Source organism: Rutilus rutilus, assembly GCF_951802725.1.
Source record: "Rutilus rutilus genome assembly, chromosome: 22".
In the NCBI taxonomy this organism is placed as follows: domain Eukaryota; kingdom Metazoa; phylum Chordata; class Actinopteri; order Cypriniformes; family Leuciscidae; genus Rutilus; species Rutilus rutilus.
Window position 1 is genome coordinate 25,480,861 of NC_140227.1, and position 21,384 is coordinate 25,502,244.

At 37.0% G+C, this 21,384-nt stretch overlaps 1 protein-coding gene across 1 annotated transcript; it reads right to left on the minus strand.

Moving 5' to 3' along the window:
- Positions 1–5,853: 5,853 nt before the first annotated feature.
- Positions 5,854–16,455, minus strand: lims1 (LIM and senescent cell antigen-like domains 1). Its single transcript, XM_084395613.1, has 10 exons — positions 16,289–16,455; positions 13,439–13,598; positions 12,935–13,001; positions 12,729–12,849; positions 12,003–12,152; positions 11,773–11,923; positions 8,933–9,025; positions 8,752–8,800; positions 8,513–8,588; positions 5,854–7,127 (listed from the first exon to the last, which is right to left on the minus strand). Exons 1-10 carry the CDS (start codon positions 16,315–16,317, stop codon positions 7,013–7,015), a joined length of 1,011 nt encoding a protein of 336 aa, XP_084251739.1. The 5' UTR covers positions 16,318–16,455; the 3' UTR covers positions 5,854–7,012.
- Positions 16,456–21,384: the final 4,929 nt, after the last annotated feature.

A 21,384-nucleotide genomic window follows, 5' to 3' on the forward strand; every position in this document is an offset into this window, starting at 1 on the left:
AAATGACTCCAATTTACCGGTTCTCATTGTGTATCAAAATACAGTGTTGCCCGATTCCCGATACAAATGCCTTTAAAGGATTAGTTCACTTCAGAATTAAAATATCATAATTTACTCACCCCGACATCATCCAAGATGTTCATGTCTTTCTTTCTTCAGTCAAAAAGAAATAACATTCCAGGATTTTCTCCATATAGTGGATTTCAATGGGGTACAACGGTTTGATAAGACCCTTATTCCTCGGCTGGGATCGTGTAGAGTCTTTGAAGCTGCATTGAAACTGCAATTTGGACCTTCAAACCATTGTACCCCATTGAAGTCCACTATATGGAGGAAAATCCTGGAATGTTTTCCTCAAAAACCTTCATTTCTTTTCGACTTAAGAGATAAAGATGTGGGAGAAAATTGGGAAATTTTTCCGGTTCTGTTTAGAGAAAATTTTTTTTAAAGTCGAGTTACCAGTTTGAATCAGTCTGAAACCGTACCATGTGTAGGCTTCTGGTTGTTGAAAATGTAGCCACATAAATCCACTGTGGTTGTTTTGTGAGAACAAAGACAAAACATGGAAGGAAATGCAGAGGAGTTGTGAAGAGAGGATTTATCCTCGGCTTGGTTTGTGTATTTCCTCTCATGTTTTGTGGGTGTGTGTGGCGTTTATCGTGCGGCAATATTGCTCTGCTACTCTTATTTCCCACCGCCACCTGATTAACGCGATACCTGCTCGCTATTTCCTCTCCCCTTATAAGCAGCCCTTTCGTGTTTTGTCTGTGTCGGACCGTTCTCGTTTATCATGGTGTTTGTTCCCGTTATGCTCTTGTTTTCTCTCCTGTTTCCAGTTAGAATTACCCATCTTTATTTCCCGTGCTCCAAGCCATCATCCTTCAGTCACTCTTGTCATCTGTTTACCCCATTGCAGTTACTGCTGTGCCTGCCAAGCTTCATCATCATCATCTTCATCAAGACATTTGGATGACCTTTTCTGTTTACTGTCTATAATGATTCCTGGTTTCATTATTAAAATTGATTTATACCATTTCCTGTATCTGGGTTCACTATCTACCATAACAGGTAGTGATGGAAAACCGAGGCTTTCTGAAGCATTTGAGGCTTTCATCAAATTGTGCCGAAAAAACGGTTCATTACTCAAAGCTTTTAACACAATGCGCATTAGCGACATATGGTGGTCAGAATTGTTTTCTCCACCATATCTAATAAATTATCGCGGAGCAGAGGATATATGGTTTGTAAAAGCACGTGACCAAACAAAGCTTCAGAAGTCCGTGACAATCAATCTGGGATCAATACAGTTCTATCTAATCTAATCTCATCTCATCTAAATTAATTTGTGTTAATGAGACCACAACTCATGTCGTGTGTAGCCTGGTCAATGAATTCACATAGGCTATTGATCAATAATATATAAAAAAAAATGTTTAGACCAGCTGTCTCGAACCTTCTGATACTGCATGACGTTCGAAGCTTCAAACATCATGAGTCATGTTGTATTGTCATTTTGACACAAGCATCGGAACAGTTTGTGATACAATAGTGCTTTGAAAACTGCGTCAGAGCCCAGGTATCAACTGTCCCATCACTAATAACAGGAGTACTGTATTTTATTTATGTTGCTTATTTTACTTGATTGATTGATTGGTTGGTTGATTGATTGATTGATTGATTGATTGATTGATTGATTGATTGATTGATTGATTGATTGATTGATTGATTGATTGATTGATTGATTGGTTGGTTGGTTGGTTGGTTGGTTGGTTGGTTGGATGGTTGGTTGGTTGATTGATACTTCCCTCGTGCTAAAAACTAAACATAGCACATACATTTTTTTTAGTCATTGGTTGTTTGTTGCTAATGCCAAGGTCTTGGGTCTGATTTCCATGAGATTTCAATGCAATGCTTTAAATTACAAAACAATTAGAGGACATTTACCTCCCAGATGACTTCTTGGTATAGGAAACATGTTTTACCACAGGAGCTTCCTCAAAATATGCCCAAAACTGCAGTTAAACACTGGCATCTCAAACTCACAACATCTAATTCACCCCCCACATTTCAGAGGTTCATTACATGCTGTAGATTTAATGGCATTCTTAACTAAGATACCCGTTGAAGCATTTTCTTTCGGCCATGTTCCTAAATCGTGAGAAAATGAGCCAGAAAAATCAATAGGTAAAGTAATTTCACTTCACTAGTGACTTCCAATCAAACACCAGCCCGAACAAAAACACTCAAGCACACTTTCCCCCCCCGATGAACAAGCCACGATATCACTTTTCTCCTGAATAAAACATGCGTCCCATTTAGATTCAGTTGGCTTCATCTTAGGGAGAGAGAGAGAGAGAGAGAAAGAGAGAGAGAGATCTGGCCTGATGGGACGCAGAAAAGAAGCAACGTCTAGAAATAGAGTTGGCACAAAGAATCGACTTATTCATGGATAATTATGTCAATTATACAACTCTGAAATCCTGCTTCCTCTTTAGCTTAATAGCTTGCGACGAAGATGTCTGGTTGCATCCGAAATTTTCCACTTGAGAAAGTAAGTTCACAATCATAAAACAGCAACCAGCAGCTCAGCACCTGCCATGATGGGACTCCTCTCAATATGCTAATTAAGGAGACAAAAAGTTGAAGATTTGACAAGTTGAAGATGTCGAGAACACTTCTCGGTCACATAAGCTGGAGCATATATAGAAGAGATATCATTAATGCGAGCACACACATCCTGGCTGCACTTCAGATGTTTCCCTCTCTAAACTTCAGTGAAGAGAAAAGCAACTTTGATATCGGCTCAGCGGAGGAGCCGTGTTTATATCGGATGAGTGGGCTACCATAATTTTCCTGGCCGGATCAATAATATTAATCAAAAAAAGGGAACCAGGCTATGTTTGGACATGCAGAAACCCGATAAGCACGACTGCACCTGTGTTTCCACACACAGATCCCCGGCTCGGCGCTTGTCGCTTTCCTTTATCCACCCGGAAGGTTTTCTGTGTGTGACACATATTGACGTTTTCCATGCATACTGTCACCATGATAGATTTTCAGTCCTTTGCCATAACTCCCCGCAGTCCTGAACCTCACTGTTTCCATCAGTCTGTCTCTCTTTTCAACCTTCTTTCTTTCTCATACACACACAAATTGATCCAACACGTGCAGGAGAACCAAACGTCTACGGTAGTCAATCAATGCATCCTACCGTTGAATAACAAAGTCTAGCAAGTACGACTATTCCCACTCAGCATGAATAATTAAAGACGGCTACTTTTATGGACACAAGCTCTATATTTTCTTCTCTTACACTAGAATCAGCCTCTGAGCACAGCATGATTTTCATACACCGTAATCAACAAACCAAATGCACTGCAGGCTCCAGAACAAATATCCTTTTTGATGTAAATCCTTAATTAGTAGACACTATACAATTCTGGCCTCCAGCTAGCCGTATCATAGCCTATATTTCAAAAATGTACTTAAGATTTCTTTATGGTGCTTTCATTCAGGCACAACATAATCAATGAACATGCAGGGACAGTAAAGTCTATTAGACCCAGCACGTCTAGATAAAAATTAAAGATGTTTATTAAAAGGCCGCTCTGTGAAGAGAAACATTACCATAACATAAGGATGTAATTCAGGGTTGAAGGGGCCGAATGGAATTATTTTGTCAGTATGAAATCAAAATTGACCCTATTTACATTCTTGGTCTTTTTGTGTATGATCTTCGCTTTTTACTATCCAATATTAAATGTAATAATTTAGTCTATATGAAATAAACGATTTCCATTATGAGCATGGTTATTGGTACGTTATTTAAAATAAAATGTTTGTGTTCATAATCATCACTGTATTGTATCCAATAAATTCATTTTTTGTCATTATATATATAGCCTATATGAGAAAATATATAACTCTTGTTAACTTAATCTTTTGATTATAAAGTTTTATGTATCTATTTATTTATTTTATTGTTATTATTTTACTTTTTGCACTGTCTAAACATTTCCACGGGCCCCCAGCACTCCCGTGAGGCCCCCTGGGGGTCCCTGAACACCACTTCAAAAATCCCTGTGCTAGAGCATATAGCCTATAGAAGAGACATCACTAATGGCCATACACAAGTATACACACACACACGCACAGGTTTCCATGGGGACTTTCCATAGACATAATGATTTTTATACTGTACAAACTGTATATTCTATCCCCCTATACTAACCCTATCCCCATCACAGAAAACTTTCTAACATTTTGAAATTTTCATTTGTATGATTACACTTGTTTTCCCAATGGGAACCAAAAAATGTCCCCACAAGGATGTCAGGTATTGCCATCTTTGTGAGGACATTTTATGTCCTCATAATGTAGGGTTTACCAGGCCACACACACACGAATAGCGCGGATGACAATGTTCACAGAGGTTACAGCCGAGCCCGTGACGTCAAGCATTGTTGAAGATTATTTCTGAGGAAACTAACTAGTCAAATCCACCCTCTTCAATTGCTCTCTTTGAGAATGTTCTGAATGCCTCTTATTGTTCTTTGTCATTTCCTTCTCTCCTTTCATTTGAAAAGATTCCACAGAGGAGGAGATGCTCGCAGGGAAAAGACGAATTGCCGCAGCCCTCGAGAGCACAGAAATTAGCGCCGCTGAATGTAAATTACTGCCATTGTAAATGATGACAGAGGCGAGGCGACACACAGATAATATTTTTCTGCTGTTCTCACTTCTGCTGTTGAGCTACAGTAATAGAATCAGAGGTATTGTTTTATTTGTGATTAGAAGCACGAACGGTAAAACGGCGAGTCTGTTCAGTGATATTGAGTAGTTGTTCATTCAATCCAACCCACCCAGTAGTATCCAGAACTCTTATTGTGTTGCTTCTATTTCTCCAAATCTTTTGAACAATTGATCCATGTTGCACCGCAGCTTTAATCCTAAAGGGAAACTAGAGGAAGAGACGGAGTATTTAAAATGTTTCATGAGGACTGAAGGTCTCTTTTCAAACGAAATGCAACTTTTATTGAAGACTTTCATCTGTAAGTTTCAGGTCCTGTGTAACAGCGCCACCTGTTGACATTTTCCTAAAGAACACTGTATATTACATACATCACCTTCAAAGAATAATAGTCACTATCCATGTTGGGTAAGTTACTCTAAAAAATCTTCAACAGTGTAATTAGATTACACTCTCTCTAAAATGTATTGCATTAATTCCATATCAACCTCGACCAGATGAACAATACAAGGATAGACATGAAACTGCTCTTAATTCTTTCAAATAAATAATATAAAATTGCATAAATTATTTTCGAACTGACCTAAGGGAGGTTACATTAAAACATACATTTTATGTTACACTTTAATGTTAAATCCTAAAATGAAGGAAGTTCTGTAGTCTAGACAGTATTTAATGCAATTGCATCAGACGTAACTGTAATTAAATTACAGAAAAATTAAGAGTAATCCCCACTTTACTTTTCAACTTTTTCTAATTCATTACTGAGTAATGCATAACACCCATGACTGGTCATCATTTAGCCCTTGTCATTCCAAATCCAAACTCATTCTCGTTTGATTATCTTTGTAATTCTGTATTAAATAATGTTTTGGTCCCTCTTTCCTTGCAGTTCAGATAATCAGATTGCATGCGAGTCTAATGAACTATTTTTATGGTTGTTTTACAATTTTAAAACCCCCTTACAATTGTTTTTGCATTTTATTGGACTGCAAGATACCAATATTTTATGGATCGTTGACTGTAAATGCATCTGAAGGCTGATTAAATACATATCTGTTAGTTTTATAACAGAGATTAAAAACTACATTACAAAAAAAATATGACATCAGAAATAGTGCATACTTTATTAATATATTTTTAGATTTCGTACAGAACATAGTGAAATTTATTTAAAAGCTGCCAACAAGCATATTAATACATATTTTGCCAAAATGCGTCATTCTGTGAATGCAGGCCGTGATAAATTCATAAACTAGTTTAGCTATGTGTCTAAATATTGCTGTAAAGTAAAATGAAATGTCTGACTGTAATAAAAGAGCATTTAAAAAAAGGAACAAATATGCTAAATGCACAATCAAACACACAAAATATAATGTAGAGTAGAAATGTAGTGAGGTTTTTCATACTTCTTACAAGGACAGTCAAATCATGTTTAAGTTCAGTCGATTGTTACATTGCTGTCGATGTAAATAACAAAACGCGAGGGGTGAGTTCATTATATTTGAAGAGTAAATAAATTTTTTCTCCAGAAAAATAAGGCAGGCGTGTCATAAAACTAAACGTATAAAACGAAATGAATAAGACAAGGATGTTATGATGCACGACAGTCAACAGTTCGTAAACCTCTTAGAAGAAATACAAGTGGTGTCTTTTATTGCATATTTCGAGAACACAGCAAGGGCTTTAATAAAGCAAGATCATTTAAGTTGAGAAGGAGATTACACAGCCTGAGCACTCTGTTCAGTCGAGCGAAGAGTTTGGTTTAGAGGTTGTCTTGTTCCTCCAGACTCATTACATCATGCATTAACTTTTGATCCCCTGTCTGACAGAAATATGTGAGGCTTGAGCATACATTAAATATCAAATACAACTCTTAGATCAAAAGATCAAAGTCGGACCCAGGGTCATACGCAGGAAGGGTTTCAGCCTTGAGGAAAAAGTTCTGTGGCATTGCATACGAGGAAACAAATGTCAAAAACATGCTCTGAACAGTGAGACTACAACTAGCATTATCTTCATAAACATGCAAGTACGTATATATATATATCAATAAACAATATAAAAGTATTTGGTTTTGGTTGCATTGTGTTAAGAAACAAGAACAATCTGTTGGAACGAGACCAAAGAAAATCTGCTGGCCACTTTCCATCACAGAACGATAAAGTAAGACAACAAGCGAAAACGAATCCCAAATGAAACGCGGTCCAGATTTTGTTTGGTCTCCATTCATTCTTAAAGCACCAAAGATGGCGAGGAGATCTACTTGCGGCCCAGGGTCTCTGCGAGCTTCTTGAGTCTCTTCTTCAGCTCCAGAGGAAACTTCTCGTAACACTTCTTACACACTGGCTTCATGTCGAACTCCACAAACTTGTTCCTAGAAACACAAATCTTGCTTTTAGGAATGTGCTTTCGAACACGTTTAGGCCAGACACATATAATATGCAAGTACGCAACCCATTTCATTTACTTACAGTGCTTTTTATTGTTAACTAAAACTATTCAAAATAACAATTCTAAATATTAAACCATATAATAGAATATAAACAATACTATTAAACAGTACAATAATAAATAACACTGTTATGACTGTATACATGATATACTGTTTCAGCAGTTGCATAAATTCATTTGCATTATATGTGCGTATTTTCAGTAAAAACTTTGAGGACAATGGGTCTATGAATGACCAAAAAACAATCAATATGATGATGAATATCAAAAATATGATAATGTTGAACTGACAAATGAACACTGGAAAACAGGGATGCACCGGCATTTAAATTCTGGCTGACACTGATAATTATTTTGATGTTATGGCTAATAACCAATAAATATGAACATTTATTTTAAAAAAATTTAATAAATTAAATAAATTGCTACAATTGATGTTAGGCATCACATTATAGAATGAAACAAACAGAACGAAAAATGTATATACATTCTGAAGTTACATTACATTCCAGTGTTTATTAAATGATTCATATTTGTAAAGTTTAAATGAGCAGCAGTATATGACAGTATAAGTAGATTTTCCATCTAAATTATGGTGAAAATTAAAAAAATAGGCATGCACAATTAAATATCCAATACTGACAGACGCTCTTAAGAAAAATAGTATCAGCCGATATCTGACATGTCCATCCCTACAGGAAAACATTTTTGAAAGGAATCCATAAAAGCCACAAAATAAACGGTGAGGTTGAAAACACTAACCAATGATAAAGAACGAGTGAAGCAGATGAGCATGAAGAAGGAAAAAGAGAGAAAAGGGTTACAGACAGACGGCGATGGCCTTCTTTCGGCGTTCGCGAGAGTCGCGTTCACGTTTCGCCAAGCGCCGTTTCAGCTCTTCCGGCAGGCGTTCGTAACACTGTTTGCACACCGGCTTCAGGTCCACCTCCACAAATCTGTCCCTGCAGGGCCACCGTCAGGCACAATGAGGGACGAAAGAGGAGAAACAAGCGAAAAGGAGGGGAAATTGGATGGAAAATTGGGTTTGAAGTGGGAGAGAGGAAGAGAAATGGAATGTGGGAGCATTTCGAGAGCGGAGGAGAGAATTGAAGGGGATGGAAGTAGAGAATACAAGAGTTAGCAGGACAGAAAGGTTAGTTATGATCCTAACTTCACAGCACCCGGAAGACCCAATTTAAAGACACTTCTGAACAAATTTATACAGAGCTAGCGAAAAGCCACAAACAGAAAAAGGAAAGTGGGGTAGATTGTGATATCGGATGAGTGTGTGTGTGTAAAATCACTTACTTGAGAGTGAGCTTGGTGTTACAGGTCGAGCACGAGAAGCAATTCACACACCAAGCCTTGTTCAGAGCCGACACCACTGAGAGAAAACACAAAAGCATCTTAACAACTCACAACGGCAGTTCCCGAAGCCATAACTACTGCACTACAAGGCATTATTAGTTTTTGCTATTATATAAATACTGAAGCTTTAAAGGTTGAGAACTAAATGTCAATATCATGTTCAAGTAAACAGCAATTACCGTCTCCTTCGATCACACGGTTGCAATGGTAACAAACATCACCAAAGAGCTGCACAACAGACACAACAGACACTCGGCATTAAAAGCTAAAAGTTTCATTATCCATAATGTTTAGAAATAATAGATTTTTGGGGGGGGGGGGACAAAAGAGGCTTTGAAAGAGGAGTCAGGCCTACGTTACCTGGTTGTAGTGAGTCTCGCAGTAAGCAAGACCTTTTCTCTCGTAATGACGGTGTCCCAGGAAAGGCTTCTCGCATTTGGCACAGACAAAATGCTGCAAACACACACAAATATACAAGCTGTCAGTGTGAAGCTCAAATATAAACTACCATTCAAAAGTTTGAGGTAAGATTTTTGCTTAAGTCGTATGCTCACCAATGCTGAATTTATTTCATTTAATAAAATATACATATAAATTTAAGTCAAAATATTTTTTGTAATGAATTTTCAGCATCATTTCTCCAGTCTTCAGTTTTGCATGATCCTTCAGAAATCCTTTTTGAAACATTTGTAACATTATAGATGTCACCTTTGATCAATTTAGCACATCCTAGCTCAATAAAAGTATTAATATCTTTTTTATCCTACCTGTTGAACAGTAGTGTATGATAAAGGAAGCGATCTAAAGTGACAAATTCAGTGTCAGAGGCAGTGTCGAATCACACAGCGGACGCCTCATGCGCACGCACATTGAAAAAAAGATTGGTATAATATTGTCTTAATTGGTAAAAATTAAATAGATATTATTCAATTCAGTATAGGGTTGTCACAATTTCAACATTTCAGGAGTCAAAAACAATATGCTAATCATTTTTTAATATGCTAAACACACTCCTTCAAATAAACAATTAAAAATGAATTGAAAAATATTCAAATTAAATATGACAACAACATGAAGCCTATTTCTCTATTTTTTCAAGCAATTATTCAAGTAAACAGTCAGTAATAAACAAATTACAAGCATTAGAACAAATTAAACAAACAGAACAAAGAAATAGAACAAATAAAATAAAAGCAGCTTGACGCTTATTAGAGTCTTGAAATACCACTAATAAAATACTAACTGAAATATCACTAATAAAATGACCCCCCGACATGATTGTAAAGCGCTTTGGGTGTACAGTATTACATATGAAAGCACTATATAAATGCCTCAATTCATTCATTGATCACTAATAAAATATAACTTTTCTTCTTTTTTTACTACATATTATATAAAAAATATTCATATTGATCTGATGCATTTTGCAGTTTGACTGTGTGCTTCTCCTTTTCTACTATATAATTGTTTGATTTATATTACAAATATCATATGTGGCAGGCAAGAAAGGCCTCATGGACACCCGATATCCCACGGCCAGATCCGCTTGCATACATCTAAGGTTACGTTTACACATGGCCGGTTATTTTCATAAACGGACATTTCACCCTCTCCGTTTTCAGAAAAGTGTTCGTTTACACAAACAGTGTATGTGCCGTCAAGAGCATGCCAAACCTGTAGGTGGCAGTGTAACGAGAAGCTCAAGCCCATGTTAGCCAATCAGAATCCCGAAAATACAGGTCGCACCTTTGACGCATTTCAAGTTCTTTTGCATACTGTGACGTAGGGCTGGGCGATAAAACGATAACGATAATTAGCGCGATATAATTTTTCTCGATAAAACGATATCACGAGGCCGATAAATGTTCGATAATGTTTATGCGCCAAAAGCGGAACGAAACTCATTTGAACCGCGCGCCACACGGACCATTTATCCGCTCGGCTCAAAGTCCAAACGGCAGCGCGAGCTCACTAGAGCAGATGCGATTACTCTGATCGGTCTCGGTCACAAAATCCAGTGAGAAGCGCTTGAATTCAGCGAGGAACACAAATGTCTCAGTGATTTAAACCAGTTTAAAGGCAGATGAAACCGCGCTGACAAACAGGAGAAACACTGTGCGCAACGATACAGTCAGAAGGCTTTTCCGTCTACAAATTCCCATCATTTACCATGGATTTACTGTAACGTTAGCCTAGTAATATTAACTGCACCATGAAATGTGGGATATACATATTGAATTGTATTATATTATTAATGTAGACAATGTATTAAAGGACTAATGGAATATAATTACAGTATTTAATAATGTATTTAGGCTACTGTTTTTCATACAAATACCATAGAAACCATAAAGTTACATTTTGCCATGATAGTGAGGTGCTACAGGCTATGCCTGGTTTTATATGTGGTTATCATGATCTAAATGCATGATACTGGATGACCAATGGTTAAGTTTAATAAAACTCAAACAGTCAGAATATTACATTTTACCCCCAAAAAATTAGCACATGCAGAAACTAAGAAATTGTTAAGGAAAAATGACAAATGTTTGAATGTTCTACCTCAGATTTGTGAAATGTTCACCATGTTTGGCAAGCGTTTGTCATGATATGTTCTGACAATAAAGAGTAGTTTAAAACCACAGTTAACACTCTGGTTTCTACAACTTTCACTTAGGAGCAAAAATCTGCCTTTAAACTTGAAAGAAATAAAGATTTGACTTTTATCGTGATAATTATCGATATCGACTGATATAAAAAAAATTATCGTGATTTTTTTTTTTTGGCCATATCGCCCAGCCCTACTGTGACGTCGACTGCCTAAAACTCAGTTTTTCTCAGTTTACATGCAAACGTGCAAACAGAGTTTTCCAAAATCTCCACTCTGGCCGGAGTTTTTAGAAAGAATCGTTTTCAGAGGTTTGCGTGTAAACGAGGGGCACAACCAAAGGGAAATGTCTCCCGTTTTTCAAAATAACCATGTACGTGTAAACGGGGCCTAAGACGTATCTTATGATGTTTGCATTGATACCTAGTCAAGGCTGGCATTTTGACCCGAAACAGTTTTCTGTTTTATTTTGTTTATTAACTAGCATCCGTGATTAAAAACATATTTAGCTATATCCATGAATTGTACTAGAAATTTGTCACTGTGTTGAACATTTTATTTGCTTAAAATAAAAAAAAGAAAGCACACGAACCTCGACGTGCCACTGTTTGCCCATGGCATTGACCACACGGCCCTCGATTGGACGCCTGCACGCTCCACAGATCGGCACACCCATCTTATCATGGCAGGGGAGGCAGTAGAGTTCCCCTTTCAGCTCGCGAGCATCCGCAGTCAGCTCCTTACTGTAACACACACAACCTCCAAATCACATCACTTTCAGTAAATGGACACAGCAGAGGAGTCACTTGGTGCCGTACTGACCCGCAGTTGCTGCAGTTGAAGTGATCGGGATGGTAGGGGTCATTTTTGAAAATAAGGGGGTTTTCCTCAATGATGGCGTGGCACTTCTGACAGATGTACTTCCCGAGGCCCCGAGCTTTCTCGCGGTTATGACACGGACGGCAGAGATGGCTGGAAAACACAGACATGCACATCAGCCAATCAGAACACACGGACCGCAACTTTCTGTTAATTTGTATTTACATGTATCAATTTGGCCCCATACACAATCAGAGCTAAAGAACATGATGACTATGGCTGGTAGGACTAACAAAACATGTATTAAAGAAACAGAACTGCTCATGAGAATAAAGATATTTCATTAAAGGATTAGTTCACTTCAAAATAAATCCTGTCATCATTTACTCGCCCTCAATTTGTTTCACACCTGTATGAATTCCTTTCTTCTACTGAACACCAAAGATATTTTGAAGAATGTCGGTAACAGCTGATGGACCCCATTGACTTCCACTGTATTTTTTTTCCTACTATGGAAGTCAATGGGGTCCATCAACTGTCTGGTTACCGACATTCTTCAAAAGTAATGAGTAAATGATGACATAATCTTCATTTCGAAGTGAACTACTCTTTTAATGAAATCATAATTTCATCAGAGGGCTGATACTAGACCAGTTTTCACATCAAACTGAACGTATGGAGCCTGTCAATCACATGCTCACGGTCATCCCTCACTGGCTATAAACTCACCGGCCGGCGTTCTTGACGAATCCAACATCGGCGAGCACGGCTTGGCAGATATCGCAGCAGAAACAGTCAGGGTGCCAGCTGTTATTCATGGCCTTAATCACACGCCCAATTATAAATTCTCCTGTGGGAATATGAGGGACACAATTCACAATTAGCACAGTCAATAACATCACCTGTTCGTGTGTTTATGCATGTGCGTCTCTTACCACATTGGTGACAACAGGGAGCAAACAACATCTGGAAATCATGCTCACAGTATTTCCTTCCCTCAAACTATGGACAAAAGAGAGAAAAAATTAAACACAACACGTCGGCTCCGGTGGGAATATGTCTCAAAGTCAATCAATTGCAAATTCTGAATTCAACTTGAAGACAAAACATAGTGTAACTTCAAGATCTCAACACTTCACCCAGTCCAAAAAAAAGATTTACTAAATTTAAAATGTAAGGATCAGAGAGAGGATGGGAAAAAATAAATATATATTTAATATATTTAAAATATTTATTTATAACAAATATTTAATATTAGATCTTATATCTGTTTGTTCCGCAAAAAACCATTATACAACAAATCTAACATTTTAATTCGACCTCCAGGACTTTCTTTAATTTAATTAAAAAAAAGAAGAAAAAAAGGAAATGTAGGATATCACCGCTTTAACCAGCAGGCTTCAAGATTAAATGCTACATGACAGGTTTAATGGAAGTACCTCGTAAAAGAGTCCTTCAGGAAACTGCTGGAAGCACTGGGCGCAGACGAAGCACTGTTCGTGATACAGCTCGCCATTGCTGTTGACAATTTTCTCCGCCGGGGCAAAGCCGCTTTTACACCGTTCGCACGAGGCGTTTGCCAGGGCATTGGCCATGTTGCTGTTAGAAACAGATCAATGTCAGGAGAAACAATCAGCAGTGTCTATGGTAACAAACAAATGTATATGCAAGAATCACACTACTAACAAATGTTTGGCGTCGCAAACATGGGGGTTTAAAGAAATTTCTACTTCTATTCAGCAAGAATGCATTAAATTGATCAAAGTGACAGAATAGATGTTTATAATGTTACAAAATATTTCTATTCTGAATCCTAAAAAAAAAAAAAATAATTAAAATAATAATTTTCCACAAAAATATTAAGCAGCACAAATTTTTCTCAACATAATAATAATAAATGTTTCTTGAGCAGCAAATCAGCATATTAGAATGATTTCTGACGAATCATGTGACACTGAAGACTGGAGTAATGATGCTGAGAATTCAACTTTGCATCACAGGAATAAATACATTTTTGAAATATATTCAAATATAAAAGTGTTATTTTAAATTGTAATAATGTTTCACTATATTACTGTTTTTGATAAAAAAAAAACTTAACATTTTTTTTTTTTTTTATGGAATTGTATATAACTTCATTCATTCACTGATATATTGGCCAGGTAAATTAGCTGATAAATGCTGGCATTTAATTTCCTCAATTTCATATGTGTCTTTATTTTTAAATTGTGTCACATCTGTATCAGTATCATATCATCATTTGCTATCCTGCTCTCGAGAGTGATTCAAGATGATGTTTCTCTAAACAAAAGTCCCATGATGTAGTCTTGTCTGGCACTTTGCGAGATATTAAGTTACACCGTTTAGGAGCGACCGGGCAAGACTTCAACCAATGTTTACATCACACAAACAGAATTAGCCTGTCGTGGCCTGTGGTCACACTGCCAGACGAGATCCCAAATGACTCAGTGAGTCCCTGCACAGACATCTCTCCACTGACATCACAGGTCATGTGGCTATTAGAGGATGGATCGTCTTTACAACTTCCCCACACTCCCTTCACAGCGTTAAAGCAGACTGACTATTCCAAGGACACGTTCCCTAATATGGTGATTTGAAAAGAAAAGATCTGCTTGTGTACCGACACACTGTAGATGTAAAAATAGATCATTCGTGTGTTTAAGAGATGGAGACTGTTTTATGTCAGGTCTTATCATATGCAAGAGCTCACAGAACAACAGTGGAGGTCTCACACTACTGTGTGAGGAACCTGGAGCTGTGCCATCTGTGTGTGTGTGTGTGTGTGTGTGTGTGTGTACTGGAAGTATGACGACACATTCCCAGCTTATCCAACATGCATTTAGGAAGAATATAGGCTACTGTGTGGCATAAAAAGTTTCAAAAAGAAATGTTTTGGGTAACTTTTTGCGTTAAGGTTTTATTTGTTTAACATTATTTAATAGAATTTGTTAATCTTAGTCAATGGTAATTTCAACATTTACTAATGCTTTTTTTTTTTTTAAATATGTATTTTTAACATTAGTGACCTAACATGAACAAAGATAATACATGCCTCAAAAATATATTGTTCATTGTTAATTTATGTTTACAAATGAGAGCTTACTGTAAAGTGTTACCATTTTATTCAACTTCTCTCTCCAATTGTAATTAGTTTTCTTCTTATTATTATTATTAGAAAAAAAGTATTTCACTAGTGTTCTTAGACCTAGAAATAAATATCTTATGCTCAATCAAGGTTGTGGTTATTTGATCAAAAATACAGTAAAAACAGTAATATTGTGAAATATTATTACAATTTAAAATAACTCGACCCGGTCTAATCGATCCTTCTAATCATTCTGATATGCTGAATTTGCTGCTTAAGAAACATTTCTAATTATTATCAAGGTTGAAAACAGTCGTGTTGCTCAATATCTTTAAGGAAACTGATAAATTTTTTTCAGAATTCTGAATAGAAAGTTAAAAGAACAGCATTTGTTTGAAATCTATAGATCTTTTGCAACATTACAAATGTCTTTAAATTGAATGTGTAAATAATTCCATCCCTTAACACTGTTAAGACATGATAATTGTCAGTTTTTAAGGCGCTCAGGAACATCTCAGGAAGCAGATTACATCCATGTTTTCCCAAAAGATCTGATTCCAGATCAGGAATGTTTGGGAATTTGGTCTCCAGAAAAGCAAAACGTCACAAGCACAGACTACACAAAACATCTGAGAAAGCAGAAGGATGAGGAGCACATAGCAGCGTTCCAAAAATACTATTAATTGTATTAAATAGTTAAATTATGCCTAAATTCATGTTATTTGTTAACTTATATTTATCTAAGTAACAGTTAGGCTATTATATAGACCATTAACTGCAGCATGACAGTGCTTGTCTAAACATCTGTGGTGTGTTGAATGTCTTTCCAGCTCTCTCTCTCTCTCTCTGTGTGTGTGTGTGTGTGTGTGTGTGTGTGTGTGTGTGTGTGTGTGTGTGTGTGTGTACCCCAGCAAAACTCAACTAGGGAGGCTAATTAGCTTAGCATCCGCCCTTATCTAACGTTAGCAACCCATGCCACTTTAGTTATTCTCTCTATATAAAACAAAGATTTAACACTTAACGTTACAGTTTAACAGTAATTAAAGAGATAGGGTGGAAAAAAGAAAGAAGAAAAGTAATAAAGTAAACAATAAAACTAAATATCAGCTGCATCTCTGGCTAGAGAGGAAGATTTATCTATAACATATTTAATACAAATTTATTTCAAGCATCGTAACGTTACCTGCCCGTCATCTCTGCCACCCCCAGCATCCCCTACTTATCCGACTTATCCTGAGAGACGATTCAGATTTTATTCGACAACACAAAACGCCCCTCAGATCTGTTGCTTTTCCACTTTTTCCCTTCACTCTAAGATAAAGATGTTTTCCTGAAAAACAGACTATCCACTCAGCTCGCTTTTCCGGGTTAGATCACGTGCTGCTCGGCTAGACTTCTGATTGGATGATTACATGAATCAGTTCCTCTGCTATGCAGAACTTAGAAATGTTGGGGGGCAATAACTTAACATAACGTAACATAATAGTCTTTCTTCAAATAATCAATATCAGAAATAATCAAGCGTACGAAGTATGATAAATACATTAGATTTTATATAACGGTCACTCAGAAATAGTTATTTTGTGAAGTTGCAACACACAAAATTTTTTATTAAAGTCCTCTATAAAATGCACATATATTTCAAATTAGTTCATTAATATACAGTTTAATTAAAAATCTAAAAATTATTTGAACAGCATTGAGGGATTTCAGTTTATGCGCCCTCTTGTGGTGGTTTTGCGCTGTTGCTCAAAAGTAGTGAAGGCGCTGGAAGAGAGTGGACAGGCTAGATTACAGGATAGAAATGAGCGACACACTTCTCTGACGTCAACACTGTTTAGCGCTTTCTATCAAACAGAGACTTATATGGCAATTGATGCGGCACATCCATAAAATCCTCTAATTCAAAGTAAGAATCCTCAGCCTACGGTTCAGTAAACTGCTCCAGTCTTAATTGAAGAGTAAAGACAGTTCTATTTTGGTAAATACACAGAGATATGTAGCATTCAACATGAATTACAAAAAGTTACGTTTTGAAAATGTATTATGCCACATATCCACCACACGAGGGCACTGTTGCAAAAATGAAGACAAAAATAACTTGGACACAGTTAATGTGAGGAAATACACAACATGTGGTTACTCTGCAAGTACACCTGCTGTGAACTATAGGTGAGCTGAAACATCCATAAATCATTAAGATTTAGTCACAAATCTATCTATCTATCTGTCTGTCTGTCTATCTATCTATCTATAATAATAATAATAAGCTTTATTTTCTATAGCGTATCTTAAAGCGCTTCACAAGAATAAGATCCAATAAAACATACAATTATACAAACAATGCATTAATGAAAGTGAAATACAGACAAAGAAAAAAAAAACAAATAAAAGCATAATATCAAAAGTTCAACAAGTAAATAGACAAATATAATAATTCAAAATATTTAGATAAAAGGTACCCTAAAAAAATAAGCTTTAAGGGACGATTTAAAAATGAAGGTAAATCAGTAGCAAAACTCGAGAGCACGTAGATTTGAATTTGAGAACTTGTACAATAAATATTGGTACTTGTACATGAACATTTACACTCACAGCTCCAATGTGAAAACCTGTAAAATAAAAATCTGAAGTTGAATGTTGAAATTTGCACTCGCATACAATAGTCACAAACCTGTATTCTGAATCTGAAGCTGCAGACAAGTAGACGCAAATGTGTAAAATGCCATTCACAGAAATACAACGACAGACACAAACTTGTAATATATATTTTGCGTTTAATCTTACATTCACATTCACGGTACTTCCTCAATTAGGCACTTGCAACTTCTCAAATCTGTCACTGCAATTTCAAATTTCGCGCCTTGACTTTTGCTACTCTTTTCGCGATATAACAGATGCAAAACTAACTCGTGCACTTGAAACTCAGAGGCGGTGAGAGAGAAAGGGGGGCGGGAGGAGGGGGGGTCAAAGGAGCCGTTTTATTGGTTGGCACCTAGCCAATGAAATGGGACTTCGATGATGTCACGAAACCCGCGTGCACTGAAACGCTAACATGGCTTAATGCATGCATTAGACTGATATTAAAAGAAATAAACGATATTATCAAACTCAGTAAACACAATGCTAATAATGCATGCTACAGAATAGCAGATGAGCACAGAATATGAACGCAACGCGTTTAATTGAGACAGTGGTATTAAAAGACCAAACTCAGGAAACACCATACAAACAAAGCACACAGAAAAGCAATTGAGCACAGAATATGATCGCAACGCGTTTAATTGTACGTTTTCCTCCCATAGAAAACCAAGAAAACGCTTAGTGAGGCTTAATGGACCAACAGTTATAAATTAAAAAAACAATAACAAAAAACACATAATTCGTTACATTATTAATAAAACACAGGCAGCAAGTTTATTTGCACTGAACACACATTTGCTTTCTTTCGTCATATTCTGAGCTCATCTGCTATTCTGTAGTATGCATTATTAGCATTGTGTTTACTGAGTTTGATAATATCGTTTATTTCTTTTAATATCAGTCTAATGCATGCATTAAGCCATGTTAGCGTTTCAGTGCACGCGGGTTTCGTGACATCATCGAAGTCCCATTTCATTGGCTAGGTGCCAACCAATAAAACGGCTCCTTTGACCCCCCCTCCTCCCGCCCCCCTTTCTCTCTCACCGCCTCTGAGTTTCAAGTGCACGAGTTAGTTTTGCACCTGATATATCGCGAAAAGAGTAGCAAAAGTCAAGGCGCGAAATTTGAAATTGCAGTGACAGATTTGAGAAGTTGCAAGTGCCTAATTGAGGAAGTACCGTGAATGTGAATGTAAGATTAAACGCAAAATATATATTACAAGTTTGTGTCTGTCGTTGTATTTCTGTGAATGGCATTTTACACATTTGTGTCTACTTGTCTGCAGCTTCAGATTCAGAATACAGGTTTGTGACTATTGTATGCGAGTGCAAATTTCAACATTCAACTTCAGATTTTTATTTTACAGGTTTTCACATTGGAGCTGTGAGTGTAAATGTTCATGTACAAGTACCAATATTTATTGTACAAGTTCTCAAATTCACATCTACGTGCTCTCGAGTTTTGCTACTGATTTACCTTCATAGTATTGTGCTTGGCTAATCTCAGCAGGCATAAAATTCCTAAATTCTGGAGCGATTGATGAAAAGGCCCTATCACCCATAGATTTTAAGCGAGTAAGCGGAACAACTAAAAGGCCAGCTTCAGAGGAGCGGAGATCACGCTTACTGGTGTGTGCAAGCGGTTAAAAGCTCAGAGAGATAATGAGGTGCCAATCCATGCAAAGCCAAAAAACATTTTTTGCATGAGTATTTTAAAATCAGCACGGAATCTGACAGAGAGCCAGTGTAAAGACTCCAAGACAGGAGTGATGTGATCCCTTGTCCTGTTTCCAGACAGGTTTCGAGCGGCTGAATTTGGAACCAACTGCAATTTATTTAGGGTATAGCTTTTGAAACCCTGGCCAGCAAACCATTGCAATAATAAATGCGGGAAAATACAAAGATGTTAATGAACTTTTCAGCCACTAGGAATGACAACATAGGACACAATCCGGTAATATTTTTTAAGATGAAAAGATTATGTTCTGACAATGTTCTGAACATGAGGAACAAATGTTAAATGAGCATCAAATTTCACCCCCAAATTGTTTTATTTTGTTTGAAATTCCAGTGTAGAGTCATACATTTAAAGTTAAAGACCCAGCCTTACACAGCTGGTGCTGGTGGGATGAACCGCCGTCGGTGGAATTTCCAGACATCCATTTTTTATTCTCAGAAATACATTGAGAAAGAATATAAACCTGTATATAAACCTGGGTGGCATCTGCATAAAAGTGAAAGTTGAGACCAAGTGATCTTAAAAGTTAACCAAGACGAAAAATGAAGATGCTAAAAAGCAAAGGGCCCAAGATTGATCCCTGAGGAACACCAGACCGCACCACATAGTATCAGACCTGCAACCACCCATAGCGACAAACTGCTTTTGATCTGAAAAAATAGGACTTAAACCAGCTTAATGCAGTATCAGAAACACCAAAGACTAAACAAGTAAGTCAAATTGAGTGATCAACAGTGTCGAAAGCGGCACTGACATCAAGAAGAATCAAAATAGAAAGACAGCCAGAATCAGAAGCGATTAACAACCTAGCCAGCAAAAAGTCGTCTATTAGACGTTAAATAGACGTAAATCTTCAACATCTAATTACGACTTTTCAACGTTGAAAACAGGTCGATCTTCAACATCTTGATGGAATATGTAAAACTCTTTAAACTTATTTGAGATAATAATGAACATGGTTTGGGAGTTTGTTTTTCTCCGTTATTTTAGCATGTATAACAGACTTATCCTGTCTTAGATGATCAGTTGAAAACACGTAGTCAAACAGTCTGGCCAAAACGACTTAGTTGAAATCACGTCGTAAACCAGTCCAAGGCAGACTGACTTATTTTCAACCATATTTCAACGTTGAAAGATGGTAATTGTTTACTGGGAAGTCGTTAGTGACCTTAGTGATCTATCTATCTATCTATCTATCTATCTATCTATCTATCCATCCATCCATCCATCCATCCATCCATCCATCCATCCATCCATCCATCCATCCATCCATCCATCCATCCATCCATCCATCCATCCATCCATCCATCCATCCATCCATCCATCCATCCATCCATCCATCCATCCATCCATCCATCCATCCATCCATCCATCCATCCATCCATCCATCCATCCATCCATCCATCTGCATGTGTATATGTATAATATGTATGTATGTATGTATGTATAATATATATTAGGGTCTAATAATAATGTTTTGGTATTTTTACCAAAACATTTGCTTATTGGTTCCCTATAATTTACACATAGCATTTTGAAAAAAGCCTTAGTCATGATTTTTGAAGGTGATATGTGCATTGTTAGCAGTTCACAAAAAGATGGCATCTCTTGCATCTTCACTCATCAGCAACAGTCGGTCAAGGTGATAAACAGAAACAGCAGTTGATCGGCTGCTTCAGAGAGAGAGCACCATTGTTTATTAATGCGCTGGATAAAGAGCAGCCGTGTCTAATCTTTCTGCGATGCTTTCTAAGCTATAATCTTGTAGACAGAAAAGCTGTTACTGGATTTTGTGTCTCTTTTAAACATTATAATTTTTTTGGCCTCTGGTTTTGCCCTTTAGTCGGAATTCATCACCCCCCTGCTGTCGTTGTCATGGAGACCCATGGATGCACAAAA